The 18,779-nt window shown below is 41.6% G+C and overlaps 1 protein-coding gene across 1 annotated transcript in view; it reads left to right on the forward strand.

Moving 5' to 3' along the window:
• The first annotated feature begins 890 nt into the window (after positions 1 to 890).
• rab40c (RAB40c, member RAS oncogene family) overlaps positions 891 to 18,779 on the forward strand; it is a 52,482-nt gene continuing 34,593 nt past the window's right edge. Inside the window, exon 1 of the mRNA XM_078417703.1 lies at positions 891 to 1,431. Within this exon, the coding sequence (XP_078273829.1) occupies positions 1,281 to 1,431 (151 nt within the window). The 5' untranslated portion in view covers positions 891 to 1,280. The remainder of the gene's footprint in view (positions 1,432 to 18,779) is intronic.

An 18,779-nucleotide genomic window follows, 5' to 3' on the forward strand; every position in this document is an offset into this window, starting at 1 on the left:
CACAAAATGCTGGAGTAACTCAGCAAGTCAGGCAGCATCTCAGGAGAGAAGGAATGGGTGGCGTTTCGGGTCGAGACCCTTCTTCAATCTTTCTCGCCTTCCTTCTCTCCTTCTCTGCTGAGATGCTGCCTGCCCTGCTGAGTTACTCCAGCATTTTGTGAAGCAAACAGAGATAGTCAGATTGGTCGGAGAACTGGGAAGGGATGGAGATGCAGATATGGAAGGGTAAGGTGTGAAAACGAGACATCAAAGTGGACGTGGATCAAGGAAATGTAGATCATTGTTAGCTAGCCTAGGGGAAGGTGAAAACGAAGCAGACAAAGATCATATTTAATCAGGAACTAGGATAGGGGAGAGAGGGATAGCGCCAAGTCAAGGGTTACTTGAAGTTAGAGATATTTATTCACAAAATGCTGGAGTAACAGCAGGTCAGGCAGCATCTCAGGAGAGAAGGAATGGGTGACGTTTCGGGTCGAGACCCTTCTTCAGACTGAGATGCTGCCTGACCTGCCGAGTTACTCCAGCATTTTGTGAATAAATACCTTCGATTTGTACCAGCATCTGCAGTTATTTTCTTATACTACTTGAAGTTAGGGAAGTCAGTGTCCATACCGCTTGGGTGTAAGCTGAAAAGGGAAATACGAGGTGCTGTTCCTCCAATTTGTGTTTAACCCGTGTGTTAAAGGGAACAGCCCACTCACTTGTCGACGCTGCCTGCCTGCTCTCCCGCTCTCCCGCTCTCTCTCCTCCTCACCGCCGCCGCGGGCCAGCCTGGCCCGGCCCAGCCCAGCCCCCGTCAACACACCTGGCCAATCCGACGCCGGCATCACGTCATGCCCACCCAGCCCCAGCCAATGAGAGCGCGGCTTGAGAGGAGGTGCGCAGAGAGCGAGAGCGCGAGCGGAGGGACAACACTGCGCGGCCGTCGACTGTCAGTGATCGGTCGTCGTTCAGAGCCAACGCTAAACTGCGGAGGAGGAGAGCACCGAGAAATATTTATCTCAGAAAAAGTGTAGTTGGAATAGCGTTGGCTCGGGAAGGGAGTTGTTAAAGTTTCCCGACGAGGTTTACCTCAGCTAGGCTTTCCCCGGCGGCGATGGTGCCCAGGCGGTGATCGCAGGCCTCACCGAGTTCCCCCCCCCCCCCCCATCCCCGGGGGAGGAGAGGAGAGGATGGGGATGGCCGTGAGCTCCCGCTCCACCGACGCTCGACTGACCGTGGGATGAATCACACAGCCGTGTGTTGTTGTTGTTGTTGATGTTGTCGTCGTCTCACGGAGGATGACGGCGGTGCCGAGCCAAGGGAGCCCGGTCAAAACCTACGACTACCTGCTCAAATTCCTGCTGGTGGGCGACAGTGATGTGGGCAAGGGAGAGATCCTGGAGAGTCTGCAGGATGGAGCCAGCGAGTCCCCCTACGCCTACAGCAATGGTAAGGGAAACCTCGAGCAGGCACTGCAGCCTGTGGAAATCCGGGTGTAGGAAGTTGAGCACTAAACCTTGGCATTTAAAACCATTAATATTAACTCTTGGCTAACCAAAATAATAAATCTCAACATAAACACTTTTACCGTCTTTGTTTATTTCTGCTTTTTAAAACTACACCAGAGTGTAAACATCATGAATGGATCAAAGTATTCCGTTTTACATTTTCGGTACTAGGTATCTGCTGATTTTTTGGGGGGGGACTTTATAAATCGTGCATTAGTTGCCCGAATCACTTTAAATCCAGATAACTGGAACCTTGGTAGAAAGCATGTTCGAAAACTGCATTCTCAAATAACCTGCAATTATTAAACATTAAAACTTGATCACTGTCGAATCTCTGAGAGCATTTTTTCTGCGATATTCATGGATTTCTTTAAGAACCAATTTTAAATCTGGATCTAGTTTAGGGTGGTATTTTTTTCTATAGAAAGTAGTATCTGTATTTTATTTAAAAGAAAATTACTGCTCCTGGTCTCCATATACAGAATCATGCTTATTGTATTATGCGTCATGTAATGTGGCCTGACAGCTATTTACCTATTTACCTGACAGCCTCATTTGTTGTCAAAACAGTTGCTGAGATTGCTTTTGCCAGTTAATCATTGGTTTCAAAATCTTGCTACCTGCTTTCGCTTTTTGAAGGTGACTTTCTTGCAATAATTGCATCATTGTTGGATACAGTGCTGAACACCAGGAAAGTGAAGGCAAAGAAATTCATCCCGTTTACTGATGATGGATGGATGTCATTGTGCTGATACTTCCAGAGCACTTGGTTATAGTGGGACAATTATTGTTGTTAAGATAATGTTGATAGTTGATAACATATTTTTGTAATTGCCACAACAATGACAGTAGGATCAGAATTGATCAAAATAAAATGGAAACTAGAACAACAAACACGTTTATTCATTTGGCGGCAGAGGATAGAAATGTTGGCATTTGTGGAAGGTCACTGATCTGAAGTTTTAACTATTTCTCTCAATGCACATGCTGCCTGACGAATTGACTATTTCCAGATTTTAATTTAATGTTGTATACTTATCAGGGAAGCAAATAATTATTTGGTGCACTTGCAATCTATTAAGCAGCAGCAATTTTACAACATTTTAAAATTGCTGTCAGATTCTTGTAAATGGACTGAAAGTTCCAGGTGGTGATGGACAAGACTTTTAAGATTCAAGATTCAAGATTCAAGATATCTTTATTTGTCATCCAAAAAACAAGTTTTTTGGACGAAATTTCGTCACCCACAGTCCAACAATAAGAGCAATAAAATAAGCAAATTACACAACCCCAACCAACACAAAACCCCCCAAAAAGAAACATCCATCACAGTGAGTCTCCTCCAGTCCCCTCCTCACTGTGATAGAAGGCCAGAATGTCTTTTTTCTCTTCCCCTGCCGTCTTCTCCTGCGGTCAGGCTGTTGTCGTTGCCATGTTCCAGGCTGCGCCGGACGGTGAAATGTCCGCAACGGGCCGACCCAAGCCCCGCTGTAAGTCGGGGCGGTCGGGGCTCCCGACATTGAAGCCCCCGCCGAGCAGAGAAAATTCCGTGGCCTATTTCAGGCCGCGCCGGACGGTGAAATGTCCGCGGTGGGCCGACCCAAGCCCCGCGATCCGCTGCCGCTGCCGGAGCTCCCGATGTCGGCATCCACGCATCCACACATTAAGTGCTGGATGTCAAATTGCAAGATGATCTATACATTTTGTTCATTTCTTATTTTGTTTGTTCAGTGGGTAATGTAATGCATTAAATCTTTGTTCTTGGGTAAATTGCTACAAATGAAGATCATGGGTGGTAAAGCTGTTTGTTTACTTTTTATGGACGGATGCTATTTAAATTATATGTGAATATCATCAAATATTTTCAATGATTTTGACGTCTAATGCAATGAAACTGTATGAATATTATTTAATAAGCTGGATGTATTGTCTTGCTCTGTGGAGATCATATTTCATCAGTTTGGTGTGTGTTATTGGTGTATTCCTTGTTATACAACCAATTTGTGTCTTTTTGTTTCGGGTGGCCCATTGTTATACTGCTCCCTCTGAGGACAAGACAATTTAAAAACACACAAATATTTTGACAACTACTGTGGTTGTGGAACAGAATTTAAGAGAAGCCTTATACTTTTCTGTAGGAATGTGCTAGGAGAGAACATAAACCACTGAAAATGAGGCGAACCAGTTCAACCAGTGGTACTTATGACCTTGCAATTTGTAATTGCTTTATTCTTATTTAAAGTAGTAGTTTTAGTTTTGAATAGGTTATTAAAAAAGCAAACTTACTCAATTTGATGAGTTGCAGGTTAGTGTTTCGTCCATAAAAGGGCAGATCTCTATCTTACAGTTCCATTGAGCTGGATTCCATTCTGATCTCTGCTGTCCATGTGGAATTTGCACATAGCCCCTGTGACCATGTGGAGTTTGTCCAGGTGTGTCCTATTTCTTCTCTAATCTCAAACACGTAGGTTAATTGTTTGCCTCCCAGCAAGGGTAGTAGGAACGTTGCTGAGAGAGGATGGTAATGGGCATATGAGAGAATAGATTGCAGGAAAATAAGTCGGTGAGTGGGATTTCCCCCGAGAGCCAAGAATAGACTTGATGGCCCAAATGATCTCTTTCTATGCATATTGTATGAAAATATAAAAACATAAAATATATTATGATGTACACAATGTTCATTACACCCTACTGGACTGGAAAATATGGTATATGGCATGGAACAACAGGTCATGGCAAAGTATACATGTTTTATTAGCAACTAGAGTCAAACTGAGCACGGAGGGGTTTTCTATGTATAAAAAGCTTGGAGTTAGTGCATTATAGGTAGTTACGCAGTGGCACAGCTAGAAGGGCCAGAACTGGATTCTGCTAGAACTGGGTTTGATCCTGGCCTTGGGTCTGCTGTGTGTTGTTTGCACATTCTCCCCGGGATCGCGTGGGTTTCTTCTGGGTGCTCCGGTTTCCTTCCACATCACAAGGACGTGTGGGTTTGTAGGTTAATTGGACTAATTTCCTGGTGTGTAGCAAGTGGATGAGAAAGCGAGAGAACTGGTGTGAATGGATGATCGATGGTCATCGTGTTTGCTGTTCTACAGTTTCCTTAAGGCCAGCTTCCATGTTGCCTCTCTAATCTAAACTAAACATCAACAATTTTAAAGATATCTAGAGGTGCCAGAAACTGGCACATTTGCTCCAAAAGCAAGTGGAAATCCAGGAGCAATTAACATAAGAGTAGTTTAGTTCAGTTTAGAGATACAGCACAGAAACAGGCCCTTCAGCCCACCAAGTCCGCTCCGACCAGCGATTCCCCGCACATTAACACTACCCTACACACACTAGGGACAATTTTATATCTACACCAAGCCAGTTAGCCTACAAACCTGTGTCTTTGGAGTGTGAGAGGAAACCGAAGATCTCTGAGAAGACCCATGCAGGTCACAGGGAGAACATTAACTGTGTACAGGCAAGCACCTGTAGTCGAGGTTGAACCCAGGTCTTTGGCACTACAAGGCAGTTGCTTTGGCACTACAAGGCAAGGCACTATGCCACCATGCTGCCCTTAGACCCTTTTTAAATTTAAAAAAAGGCATTGACGTGAACCTATTTTCTGTTGCTGATTGTTTTCTGTTGTACAGTAGGTAGAAAACCTACCTGGAGCTCTCAACCCAGTGCATTGGGAGTGTACAGTATCACCATATTCATCTGCCTTTTTTTGCTTGCATCCAGCTGAAATTAATGGCATGGAACCTATTGCCTTCAACATGAATCTTTTTTCCTATCAAATTTATACAGTAAATGGCAGGGCTTTTATAAAGCACACAGTTTAATCATGGAATGCCAGAGCATTGAGTACAAAAGTCAGAAAGTCATGTTGCAACAGTATAGAGATTGGATTGGGCCACATTTGTAGTATTGTATGCAAATATGTTCACCACATTACAGGAAGGATGTGCAGGCTTTGGAAAGAGTGCAGAGGTTCAACAGGATGTTACGTACCTCTATGAGCAGAGGTTAGACAAACTTGGATTGTTTTCTTTGGAGTACAGGATGCTAAAGGGTGACCTAATAAAAGTTTGGAAAATTATGAGATAGGGTAGAAAATGTATTTTTCCCAGGGTGGAATTATCAAATGCTAGAGACCATGGGTTGAATACGAGAGGGGGGAAGTTTTAAAGGAGACCTACAATGCAAGTTTTCTTGCATGATGGTAGATGCCTAGAATACTCTGCCATTGAAGTGGTGGAAGTGGGTATGAGAGCAACATTTAAGAGGCATTCGGTGAAGAAGATGAGTGGGCTTAGAATGGAGGGATATAGATCCTATGCTGGCAGTGAGACTAGTTTAAATTGGCATTGTGTTTGGCTTGCTCATTCCTCAATCTACCCTTTGGTTGCATTTAATATCTAAAAATCCTAACAAGAGAACATGCATGCCACTTTAGGGTAGGGAATTCTAAAGATTTTCAACACTACTAGGGTAAGTAGGGAGTAGAATCTTGTTTTCATTCCTACGTGAGAGTGATATTTCAGAAGCTTTTGGGTTGGGATATGGAGGGATATAGATCATGTTCAGTCTGAGATTAGTTTAATTTGGCATCGAGTTTAGCACGGGCACTGGGGTCAAAGAGCCTGTCCTATGGTGTGCTGTTGTCTTTCTAACCCAGCACCCTGTGACTAGTTCTAGAGTCTTCAGCTGGCATCATAATTATGTACATTGTCAGTCTCTCAGAATCTCACTTAATAAAATCACCTCACGTTCTTCTGTACCAAAGTGAATATAGGTTTATCTTAATTTCCTGTCTTTTGATTTTAAAACAGAATTTAATGGCATAATTCGATTTAAAGTAAATCTTAATAGTTTTCATCTATACAATTGTAAAATATTTTGGGATTAAGTTGCATTTTAGGCTTTTATCTTTTTAGTGGAGATATTTTTGTTTAAATGCAAATCCTGTCCCAGGTAAACAAATTTGCCCAGTGGCAATGTTCCTTTTAAAATTTTACATAATCTTTGGATGAACAAAAATTGCAGCCTGCTGCATGTTTTTAAACCTCTAATCATCAGAACTATTTAAGGACCAAACTAAAGATATGACATAATGACACTTGACATGTGCAGGTGTTTGCTCATTAGTCAGAGAGTCAACCCTGCTCCTGTATCAGAAAAATACTACTTGAAATGGGAAACAGAAATCCATTAATGTAATGTTTCTTTTAATTCATTTATAGTAAATCCTTTTTCATTTTTAATCCATGAAATCTGCACTTTAGTGTGCACGATGGCTTGGTGATCTCAATATACCTGCACAACTGTTCCTGATGGGAAAGGAAAATAAAGATTCTGCTACTTTTTTGTGCATATTCAACAACTTATTTATATGGCATGTTATTGAAAATAGTCAAATGCATGTTACATATAATTTGATACTGAACCATGGAGGAAATACTGTGGGAGGCGACCAAAAACTTGGATAGAGATAATTTTTCAATGGAAATTGAATAGGGTTTTCAAAAGTATCCAAATTTATAATTTGGGTGTTACTTAACTGTGCAAATGAGTTGTGAGATGATGGGTAAATAGAATTTTGTTTGAGTTAGGAAAGTCCTAAATAATTTGAATTATCTCGTTTTTGGAGCATGAACAAGGGAGACTCTCTTAAGGAGTAGTCTGTTGGAATAAGCAAAGCAGATTTTAGTTCAACAGTAGATCATCTGGCATGTGGGGCATGTGCCGTGATGCTGTGGCGAGGAGGGGGATAGAAATAGACAATGATAGTGAGATTTTAAACTAGGTATCTTCTGGCCATTTGGCATCAAAGTTGTGAGGCATTGACATGGAGTTATTTTTTTCTAATTGTGAATGACAGGAAACTTTTGATCATATTCAGCCCAGCTCCCAATAACAAATGTTGGAGCAACCACAGAAACAGTGAAGTAAAGCTGGATATCATTTCATATACGTCGGTAAAGACTGATCGTTTATGCAAGATGAGAAAATGGATGGGCATCAATACATCTTTTTGTAATGGAGGGGTATTACATCAGATGAAAATGTGTGGTGATCAGAGCTATTGCAGGCAGTTTTCTGGCTAGATGTAAATTTAACAAAGATGGTGTGGTTAGTCATGTCAAGGATTGGAGGAAGATATCACAAATATTTTTTTCTTTGTCATATCCATGCTGTTTTTATCGTCACAATGACCTCATTATGGCAGGACATTTAGGAGTAGTTTTGAGAAAGGTATTTCGATTCGGAGGGGAAACGCTTTTCAAGGACCTAGGAGGAAGAAAAAATGATTTTGCAGCTGGAGTGGAAATTTGTAAGGGAGAAGGGTCATGGATGGTATTCAAATAAGGATGTTAATAATAGATGCGACAGATGTATAGAACCCAAGGAGAGAGCAAATCATTGACGTGTGAACTGGAAAGGATATTAGGTAGTCAGCAATTTTGTGGGAAATATGGTTGAGATAGAGTAGTTAAGCTGTGAAAAGGCAAAGGAGGTGACCGAGTTGGGAATTAAGGCAACAAGGGTTCTAACGATGTAGTCATGATGTTGGCTGACCAGAAAGAGCACCATTGATGAAATTCCTCTGGAAACCTTTGACTGACAAGGAAATCTATGCCCCTTCGCCATCTGTCAACATTTTTTTAAAAAAAGTCGACCCTTCTAAATATACTAAACTAGTGCATGATCACAGAGCAGATTCTCTCGCACTTGTGCGGTGGAATCTTAGCAAGTTCCTGGGTCCACTGCCAGATTGTGCAGTGTAGAACCAGAAATTTCCCAGTAAATGGGGCAGTATGAAAAGTTAATGGCACTTGCATGCAGAACATCTGCAGTAACCCAAGATCATTGTCATTCAGTTTCTATTTTGTGACTTTAATGTTTTCTGATGTGCATTGATAAAATAAATCAGCTTGCCAAACCATGGATATTTTGAGTGAAATGTGTTCTGATTTCTGCTGCATTTGGTGTGCCGCAGCTTATTTTGATCAGCTTAGTGAACAGCTGAGGCACCTTTCTTTGTATTGTACTGCTGTGATAAACATTTAATTACATGTCTATCCTGATCTGAAGTTTTCTTTTGTGTTTATGTTGCTAATTCTCTACATCGTGGATGTGGCCTGTGAGATAATTTTCCCCTATTTAATGTGATTCAAATATAATTAATAATCTATATATAGTCTCTGTAATATTGTGTTAGCATTTGAAAGGAACAATTCCTTATTTGTTCATGTCAAAAAATTGTGTTTCTGAGCTAGTTTTTTGTAAAGATGTAAAGGTCAAAAAGAGATTTGGCACCGATCATACTTTTTTTTAGGAGTGCTCGATATAAAAAATGGCTTTCTGATCATTATCATGGCAATTAAATGCAGAAAATAGCTATTAACAAAATAGCATTCACTATCTGATTCCACAGAAGTATCAGATTCTGTGGTTATTACATTATCACAGGTTATTTTATTAGAAACGATTATTTGAAGGTAGAGTAATAAATATTTGTATAACTTGTATAATCAAAACAGTTGCAGTTATTCTAATTAAAAATTAAAGTTCAAATAGCTAAATTTAAAATAACTGACTTTTGATTGCAAATCTACAATGCTTCTCTTGAGACCATAGAACCCAATGTTTGCCTTGGGGAATGATGCTTAATGGGTTTGGCTCAAAAGGAGATTTTGTTTTATAACAGCTTCAAAGGTTTTACAAAACTGATGGTCTAGATTAAAGAAATGTTGCAATGTCTCATCTGGCAGATGGAATGAAGCCTTTCAGCATTTTAGGATCTAGTCACCTCTTGAAATGTGAGCTTCAAATAATTGAGAGTGGATATTATAATCCTATTTGAGTAGACACACTTAATAGGCACATCTGACCCATGTCAAAATTGTTTGAGAATTTCCCATTTTTTGTGTATTTTCCATCACTCATTTCTTCTGTGGGCTTCAATATTTCAATTTTTGTACTTTGAAGTTAATGAATATTTGAATTGGGAGTTCCAGAAATTCTAAATGGTAGTGTATTTGAGCACAAGTAAATGTAACGACGTTCATGTTCAGAATGTGAGCTTTAATCTTGCAAATAATGGTCATTGTAATAGAAAGTAAAATACTGCAGAGAATTTCCAAAGAGGAAAGGGCATATGAATGTTTTAATTTTCCAAATAACTAAAAACTATTATTTTGCAGGCTTTCTCAATGTAATGAACCAGTTCCACTTTTACAGATGTCCATAAGTCAGTAAATACACAAAAAACACTTGTAGTAACAAATCTGCCAGATGTTGTAATGAATAGCATCAAAAGCACATAAGACTGATGATGAAGAATTACAAAATAGTTCACCAGGATGTTACCAGGACTTGGGGGGTTGAGTTACATGGAGAGGCTGGATAGCTGGGACTTTTTTCATTAGAGCATAGGAGCCTGAGGGATTACCTTTTTGAAGTATACACAATCATGAGGGTAACGAATAAAGTGAATGCTCAGTCTTTTTCCCAGGGTAGAGGGTTTTAAAACTAAAGGGCTTATGCTTAAGATGAGAGGGGCGACACATCAGAGGGGCCTTGGGCCATTTGGAGATTAGTCTGTATCTAGAACGAACTGCCAGAGGAAGCTATAAAGGTGGGCTTTCAAAATACATCTGGGTAGACACAGATGGAGAGTGTTTAGAGGGCTCGAGGCCAAACGGGGGCAAATTGGACTAACCCAGAACACCAATTTGGTCGATATGGACGAGTTGACCAAAGAGCCTGTTTATATGCTATATAGCCCTATAAATTAGCGGAAAGAGAAAGGAAACTAGTTCTGTTGTTTGTATGTAGTTCAATTTTTGAAATTAATAATATTATGGGACTTCCTTTGTATGTAAGTGTCTATATGTTGTCCATTACTTGGACAAAAGCCAGGGATGAAAAGACAAAGTATGAGACAGAGATTGAAGAGTTGCGAATTATGAATGTAGAGGAAGGCATGTAGGTGCAAGGGGAGGAAGGGGGGGGGGGAAGCAGGTGGAGTACAGGAGTCTCCCTCTCCTCTTCCCCCACCCATCCTCCCAGTCTTCCCCCCTCCCCTGTACCCAAGTTGTACTTGCACCTATTTCTGCCCCTCTCTTCATTTCCCCCTCCCCTCCCCTTCACAATTCACAGCTCTTCAATCGTCGCACACATAGTATTTTCGTATCTGTCCTTTGTTCAACCACCTGCCTACCAAGCCCCCTTTCACCTGTATCTACCTATTACCTTTGCCCTGCCCCTGCTTTCTTTCACCAACTCCCCCCCCCCCCACAATCACTTAAAATGAGTCCCAACCTAAATCGTCACTGATTCATGTTCTGAGATGCTGTCTGACCTGCTGAATTACTCGAGCACTCTGTCTTTCTCTATCTAATTTAGACTTCTTTGCATTTGGCAACAGTTCTGATGAAGGGTCTCTGACACAATAGACAATAGGTGCAGGAGTAGGCCATTCAGCCCTTCGAGCCAGCACCACCATTCACTGTGATCATGGCTGATCATCCACATTCAGTACCCCGTTCCTGCCTTCTCCCCATCTCCCTTGACTCCGCTATCTTTAAGAGGTCTCTCTAACTCGCTCTTGAAAGCATCCAGAGAATTGGCCTCCACTGCCTTCTGAGGCAGAGAATTTCACAGATTCACAACTCTCTGAGTGAAAAAGTTTTTTCTCATCTCCGCTCTAAATGGCCTACCCCTTATTCTTAAACTGTGGCCCCTGGTTCTGGACTCCCCCAACATCGAGAACATGTTTCCTGCCTCTAGCGTGTCCAATCCCTTAATAATCTTATGTTTCAATAAGATCCCCTCTCATCCTTCTAAATTCCAGTGTTTACAAGCCAAATCGCTCCATTCTTTCAACATACGACAGTCCCGCCATCCCGTGAATTAAACTCGTGAACCTACGCTGTACTCCCTCAATAGCAAGAATATCCTTCCTCAAATTTGAGGCCAAAACTGCACACAATACTCCAGGTGTGGTCTCACTAGGGCCCTGTACAACTGCAGTAGGTCCTATACTTAACTCCTTTTGTTATGAAGGCCAACATGCCATTAGCTTTCTTCACTGCCTGCTGTACCTGCATGCTTACTTTCAGTGACTGATGAACAAGGACACCCAGATCTTGTTGTACTTCCCCTTTTCCTAACTTGACACCATTCAGATAATAATCTGCCTTCCTGTTCTTGTCACCAAAGTGGATAACCTCACATTTATCCACATTAAGCTGCATTTAACATGCATCTGCCCACTCACACAACCTGTCCAAGTCACCCTGCATCCTCATAGCATCCTCCTCATAGTTCACACTACCACCTAACTTTGTGTCATCTGCAAATTTGTTAATGTCACTTTTAATTCCTTCAAGATTCAAGATAGCTTTATTGTCATCCAAATTGGACGAAATTCAGTCACCCACAGTCCAACAACAAAAGCATCAAAATAGGCATTAAAATTACACAACCCCCAAAACACACAAAAGAAACATCCATCAAGAAAACATCCATCACAGTGAGTCTCCTCCAGTCCTCTCCTCACTGTGATGGAAGGCCACAATGTCTTTTCCCTTCTCCTGCTGTCCTCTCCCGCGGTCAGGTTGTTGTGGTTGCAGGCCGCGCCAGACGGTCCGCAGCTTCATCTAAGTCATTAATGTATATTGTAAATAGCTGCGGTCCCAGCACCGAACCTTGCAGTACCCCACTAGTCATTGCCTGCCATTCTGAAAGGGTCCCGTTAATCCCTACTCTGTTTCCAGTCTGCCAACCAATTTTGTATACACGTCAGTACTCTACCCCCAATACCATGTTCTCTAATTTTGCCCACTAATCTCCTATGTGGGACCTTATCAAAGGCTTTCTGAAATTCTAGGTACACTACATCCACTGGCTCCCCCTTGTCCATTTTCCTAGTTACATCCTCAAAAATTTCCAGAAGATTTGTCAAGCATGATTTCCCCTTCGTAAATCCATGCTGACTCGGACTGATCCTATTACTGCTATCCAAATGTTCCACTAGTTCATCTTTTATAATTGACTCCAGCATCTTCCCCACCACCGATGTCAATCTAACTGGTCTATAATACCCTGTTTTCTCTCTCCCTCCTTTCTTAAAAAATGGAATAACATTAGCTACCCTCCAATCCACAGGGACTGATCCTGAATCTATAGAATATTGGAAAATTATCACCAATGCGGGGTCATTATTCCAGATACGGTCCTTTCAAGGCCCTCTATAATTGGTGTAAGATAGACAGAGCATCCTTCAAGGGAGTGAATCCCTGCAAAGTGTCTGTCCCTGACAGTATACTGGCAGAGAGGCAAAGACCTTTGCAGGCAAAATAAATTGGTATGCATGCAAAAACTAACGAACATCCACAGATGCACTGTAGAAAGTATGCTTTTTGGTTGCATTATGGCCTGATACGGCAGTTCCAACATGCAGGAACACTAAAGGCTGCAGAGAGTGGTGGACTTAAGCCCTGCTATCCGTGGTACAGCCCACCCCACTATCGAAAGCATCTACATGAGGTGCTGCTCCACGAAGGCAGCATCTATCATCAAAGATCCCCACCATATAGTCCTTGCTCTTTTCATGTTGCTGCCATTGGGTAATAGTGTTACTTTTTTTAATGGACTTCACCTTTTTCTAGCTATAATAATCAAAGCAATATCCAATTACCCCTCCTAAATATATCAAGGACAACAAAAATCAAATAGTTTAAAGGATCTAATTGAATTGCCTCATGGCTGAATTTGTTTTATCAGTGACCTTGCAAAGCTGGTGCTCTTTTAACTCCATTTATTGCTTTCTTTAGAGAGAACTCACTATGGGTTTATTGGTAGTTTGGTTTGTGTACATACAGACAATGCTCTTTGAAGTAATTTGGTTGTGAAGCAAATAATTTGTTTCTGCTTAACTAGCATAAGCTGATTCATCAGCAATACAGGCAATGTATCAAATGGATTTGTACCACTTTTCCCAGTTAAACTTTGATTCCAGTCTTTGGATGTTTACCATATCTATTCACGGCAGTGAGACCTTTGTTGTATCATATAACCTTACATAGTAGCAGCTGCGGCTTGCCTGCAGTCCGTCTGTCTTTTGTGTTTTTTGTTGTTTTTGTCTGAATTGTAGTTAATATGATGTAGTGTTGTATGTTATGTTTTGGGGGGGGGGGGGTGGGAGGGAACGGGAACTGTAACATTCTCTCTCCAGAACGGAGACGTGACCTTTGTTCTGTGTCGTGTCTCCGTTCCCGTTGCGGCCTACCACCGGCCATTTACCTGGGACCACCTGGGGCTCTGGTTCGCAGAGCCCGCGGCGCGGACTCACCACCTGCGGCGCTGGCTGCCTGCGGATGCTGCGGGCGCGGCTGCGACTCGTCTCCGGAGGCTCCGGCGCGGGCCGCGTGGACGTCGGAAGCCCGCAGACCCCTGGATGGGGGCCGACATCGGGAGCTCCGGCAGCGGCAGAGGCAGCGTGTTCGCCCGCCCCGAATCGCGGGGCTTGGGTCGGCCCGCCGCGGACCTTTCACCGTCCGGCGCGGCCTGAAATAGGCCGTTGACCTTTCACCGCCCAGCGGGGGCTTCAATATCGGGAGCCCCGACCGCCCCGACGTGGCAACTCCAACAGCCTGACCGCGGGACAAGACGGCAGGGAAGAGAAAAAGACATTTTGGCCTTCCATCACAGTGAGGAGGGACTGGAGGAGACTCACTGTGATGGATGTTTCTTTTTGTTTGGTGTTAGTTGTGATTGTATGTGTTATTGCATTTTTATTGATTAATCTTATTGGTCTTATTGTTCAACTGCGGGTAATGTTTCATTTTACTACACATTTATGTGTATGTAACAAATAAACGACTATTGACTATTGACTATTGATCTGCAATACGTTTTCAGGAAAAGTTTGAAAATGGGTTTTGTTTATTGTAATACCCGAGAACAAGTGAGGTTGGGAGCACCCCCAGTTATTAATGTGTGAAACATGTATTGCATCGGATCAAGAGGTTCAGTTAAATAATGCTAGTTATCTTGTCACTCGTGTTGCTCATACGGTTCGAAGTGTATTCTATTGCTTTTTCTTTTTGGCACTCAGTTGCAATTGCAGTGATAGTCTCAGATGGCATTGAAAAATAAGACACATTAATTTATTATAAATCAGCCAATGAAGACTTTTTTGCATTACATCTACGTGAAATGAAGATTGTAATTTATTGTGAATTTGTGACTGCCTGATACTTGTTTTATCGAAAATAAATGAAATCTAAAACAAAATGCAGATGCTGGAAGTCTGGGAATGAAAACTAATTGCTGGAACCACCGCATGGAAAAGGAAATGGTTTTAACATTTAAGGGCAAGAAAAAACGAGTAGATTTTAATTTGCGGAGAGGATGAGGAAAGGCCAAAGGATGATATCTTTCTGGCCAATATCAGTTGCCATGGATCTAAGGTGTTGATGTAGTAATCTGGTAAAAAAAATTAACAAGGTAAATTGAAGAGAGAACATGACCAAAAAAAGCTATGAAGTGAAGATAGTTAGAGACAGAAAACACAAAGGACTGAAAAAAATATTGTAGATCTGTAAAGGTTGTTTGTATCAGAATTGGTCTGTTTTGTGAAGCAAATCTATCTGTAATATTGGCTCATCTTGGCTCTTTATTAGTCTATCTGACCTTGCATTCCCTACAACTGTTTAGCAGCTTTTGCATTGCTTTGGTGATGTCTTTCTCTCCAGTTGCCTTCATTATTCTATTAACCAGATTACTTCAATAGTCCAACCTCGTGCCAGTCTGACCTCTCTTTCTCGGGAGTCCTTTTGTTCTATCCAATTCTTCCATACCCTGCCAGCGGCCTGAAACTAATTCATTTTGTTTCCTTCCCAGTTTTGAAAGTTAAATACCTCTTCACTCTTAGTACAGGTGTCAGAGGTTATGGGGAGAAGGCAGGAGAATGGGGTTAGGAGGGAGAGATAGACCATCCATGATTGAATGGTGGAGTAGACTTGATGGGCCGAATGGCCTAATTCTAGTTCTATCCCTTATGACATGTTGCCTGAATAGCTGAGTGTTTCCCCACATTTTCTTTTCAGCATTTTTTTTTTTTTTGACGGGTACTGAATGATCTATTCAATAATCATTGCCACGTTACCTTTCTGAAGTCAATGCTTCACATGTTGCTGGAAAAAGATTAAAGCCTCTTGATGTGGGAATTTGTGACTAAACATGGACTTTCTGAAACTGGGTGATTGAAAATTGTGACTCTTTCAATATTTGTAATTAGTTGCTACTGAGACGGTGAAGTGGTTAGCTGAACTACAGAATGGCAGGGACCTTTATGATGCTGTGAAAAAGATAGGATCTGGATGATCTTGAAAAAGGAATTGTGTGTGAGGAATTCAGATTTGTGAGACAGTAAAATATTTTGAGAGTAAAATATTTAAAGAAGAATGAATATTTGAGAAGGATGTCATTGAGAAAAGTGGATGCTGGACAGATTTGAGCAGAAATAAATAGTACAGTGGGATTGTATGTAAGGAAATGGAACCATTATGTCAGCTAGCTTGAATGACAGGAAATTGAATGATTAGAAACTGGGATTTTGGCAGGAGCAAAGCATTTGCATTTAATTGAGGGAGAGTATTGAGGACAAACTGGTGGAGTTGGATTGAGAGGTTGAGTGTGTAGGAGGTACGATCTCTGAAAGAAAAGGATTTGACATAATTGCTTCCATTTCCCATGTTATTTTCAGTGCAAATTTATGTTAATCAATGTCTTCCGAACTGGCTGTGGTTTGACAGAAGATCGATTTGGAGTGGTGAGCCTGTTTGCAAATGGGGCTGATTAGTTTAGATAATGAACAGTTGAGTGGGAACCAGTAGGAATTTGTGCAATGTGTGTACAGATAGGAATTAATAAAATAAAAAACATTGAAACCCAGACCAAAGGCATTCCAGTTACTAAGTTGGCGATGACCAAAAGAAACATCATTGGAATGAAATTTAAAGAGATGTATTATGGCTGCATAATTTGCAATAAAAGCATACATACTGGATCAATATCTCACATTTTGGCTTGTGAAATGAGCTGAATTTTGAAAGTAAAATTGCATTTAATTTTGAAATGGCCCTATTTTAAGATTATCTTTTTATCACATTATCTGTAGACACATTAGATGTGGACATTAGGCCATGTTAAATAAATCGCAGGAAAAATAAATCCGAAAACGGATTGAAAGCAAGTTCGGTTTTAAAGTAATTTTTGCAAGCCGGGGCTGTAATTATAGATTGATAGAGGGTCACCATAATTTAAAAAAGAAGTGCCTGCAATTTACTAGTACCTTGCAGAGTGTTATGAGCCAAACTTGTTTTAGAAAGGGATTGTTACCTTCTGCCGGATTCCAGATGTTTCTGTGAATGCACAAGAGCAGAATTAAAATATCCCCACGGTAATTAATTGTTTTGAATTTGTTCAGACACAGCTCTTGGCTTCCAGGAAACAGGACATCCTGTCACAAGCTGCTTCAACCTGACCAGTTACTTTGCATGATTAACATTTGAAGGTTATGGTCTCTCTCATTTGCTGTCGATAGGATTTGAGCTTTCTCTGTAATGGAGCATTCTGTCGTTGCCAAATCAATGACAATTTGTCCCTGGACGACATTGCATCTTGCGGCATAGCCCCAGGCCTATACTTTGTGGCAGACTGCAGAGGAGTTATCTCAGTGTATAGATAGAGCTTGCTGCATTTGCTGATATACTTTGACAGTTAGTGATCACTCCCACCTCAACCCAGGCTCCCTAACTGACAAAGCAGTCAATGTTATGGCATCCACAAACATTTAATAACACTTGGAACCAGTTTAAAAAATATACTCATCCCCTTTATAACATATATGCATACTAAAAACTATTTTTTTTCTCAACTTTCTCTTGATACTTTAGTCGACCGCAGGGTCACGACCTAAAATGTCGTCTGCCCATTCCCTCCACAGATGCCTTATGACCTGCTGAACTTCTTCAGCACTTTGTGTTTTGCTCAAGAATTCAGCATCTGCAGTTTTGTGTGTCTTCCTAGGGATTGAATATGTCTTCAGTACTGTATCATACGGTGGCGCAGCAGTAGAGTTGCATAATTTGAGGCATACGTTCCTAGCAGCGCCTTAGATACGGGTTCGATCCCGACTATGGGTGCAGTCTGTACGGAGTTTGTACATTCTCCCGTGAACTGTGTGGGTTTTCCCTGAGAACTTGGGTTTCCTCCCACACTCCAAAGACATACAAGTTTGGAGGTTAATTGGCTTGGTATAAGTGTAAATTGTCTCTAATGTGTATAGCATAGTGTTAATGTGTGGGGATCGCTGGTCGGTGCGGACTCGGTGGGCCGAAGGGCATGTTTCTGCCTTGTATCTGTAAACTAAACTAAACTAAGAATAATATATTCAAAGAAAAGTACTATGAAGAGTGTTGGGCAAATCCAGGTTTCACTATTCTATAGGCCTTCCAAGGATATGAAGCCATTATTTTAAGAGATTGTCTATTGTTTGCAGAGGAAGATACCAGTACGCTTTTTTGTCTCCACATGAACTGCCTTTATTGACCTTGCTTGTGTAAACAAATGGATTCACATGATAGCAGCTGGCAAATATCACGCAAGCAAATTTAGGACGTTTTCACAGCGATTGTTTTGCTGAACACCTCTGCTCAGTCCGCCTAGGCCTACCCGATCTTGTTCCCCCCCTCCCCCTCCCCCTCCCTTTTCCCGTACTAACCTTTTTATCCCGGACCTCCTCCATTATCAGGGTGAGACCCAATGCAAATTGGAGGAACATATTTCGCTTGGGCAGCTTACAACCCATCAGTATGAATATTGATTTATTTAACTTCAAGAACGCTTGCTTTACCTCTCTCCGTCTCTCCCCCACCCTAGTTCTCCGACTAGTTTCATCATCCTTCTGATTAAGTTTACTGATTGTATGCCACCTTGACACCTTCCCCACAGCTAACAATGTGCCATTCTACATTTCATCGCCTGCTTTGATCTGTCGCTTTCACACCGTATCCTTCCACATCTCTAGATTCCCTCTCCCCTGACTCTCAGTTTGAAGAAGGGTCTCAACCCGAAACATCACCCATCCTTCTCTCCAGAGATGCCGCCTGTACGGCTGAGTTACTCCAGCATTTTGTGTCTATCTTAGGAAGTTTTTATATGGTGAGGTATTTTGTGTGAAGGGAGAGGTGGGGAAAAGTTCATTTCAATTTAATGTACATACTT

Source organism: Rhinoraja longicauda, chromosome 21 (assembly GCF_053455715.1).
Source record: "Rhinoraja longicauda isolate Sanriku21f chromosome 21, sRhiLon1.1, whole genome shotgun sequence".
NCBI classification, from domain to species: Eukaryota; Metazoa; Chordata; class Chondrichthyes; order Rajiformes; family Arhynchobatidae; genus Rhinoraja; species Rhinoraja longicauda.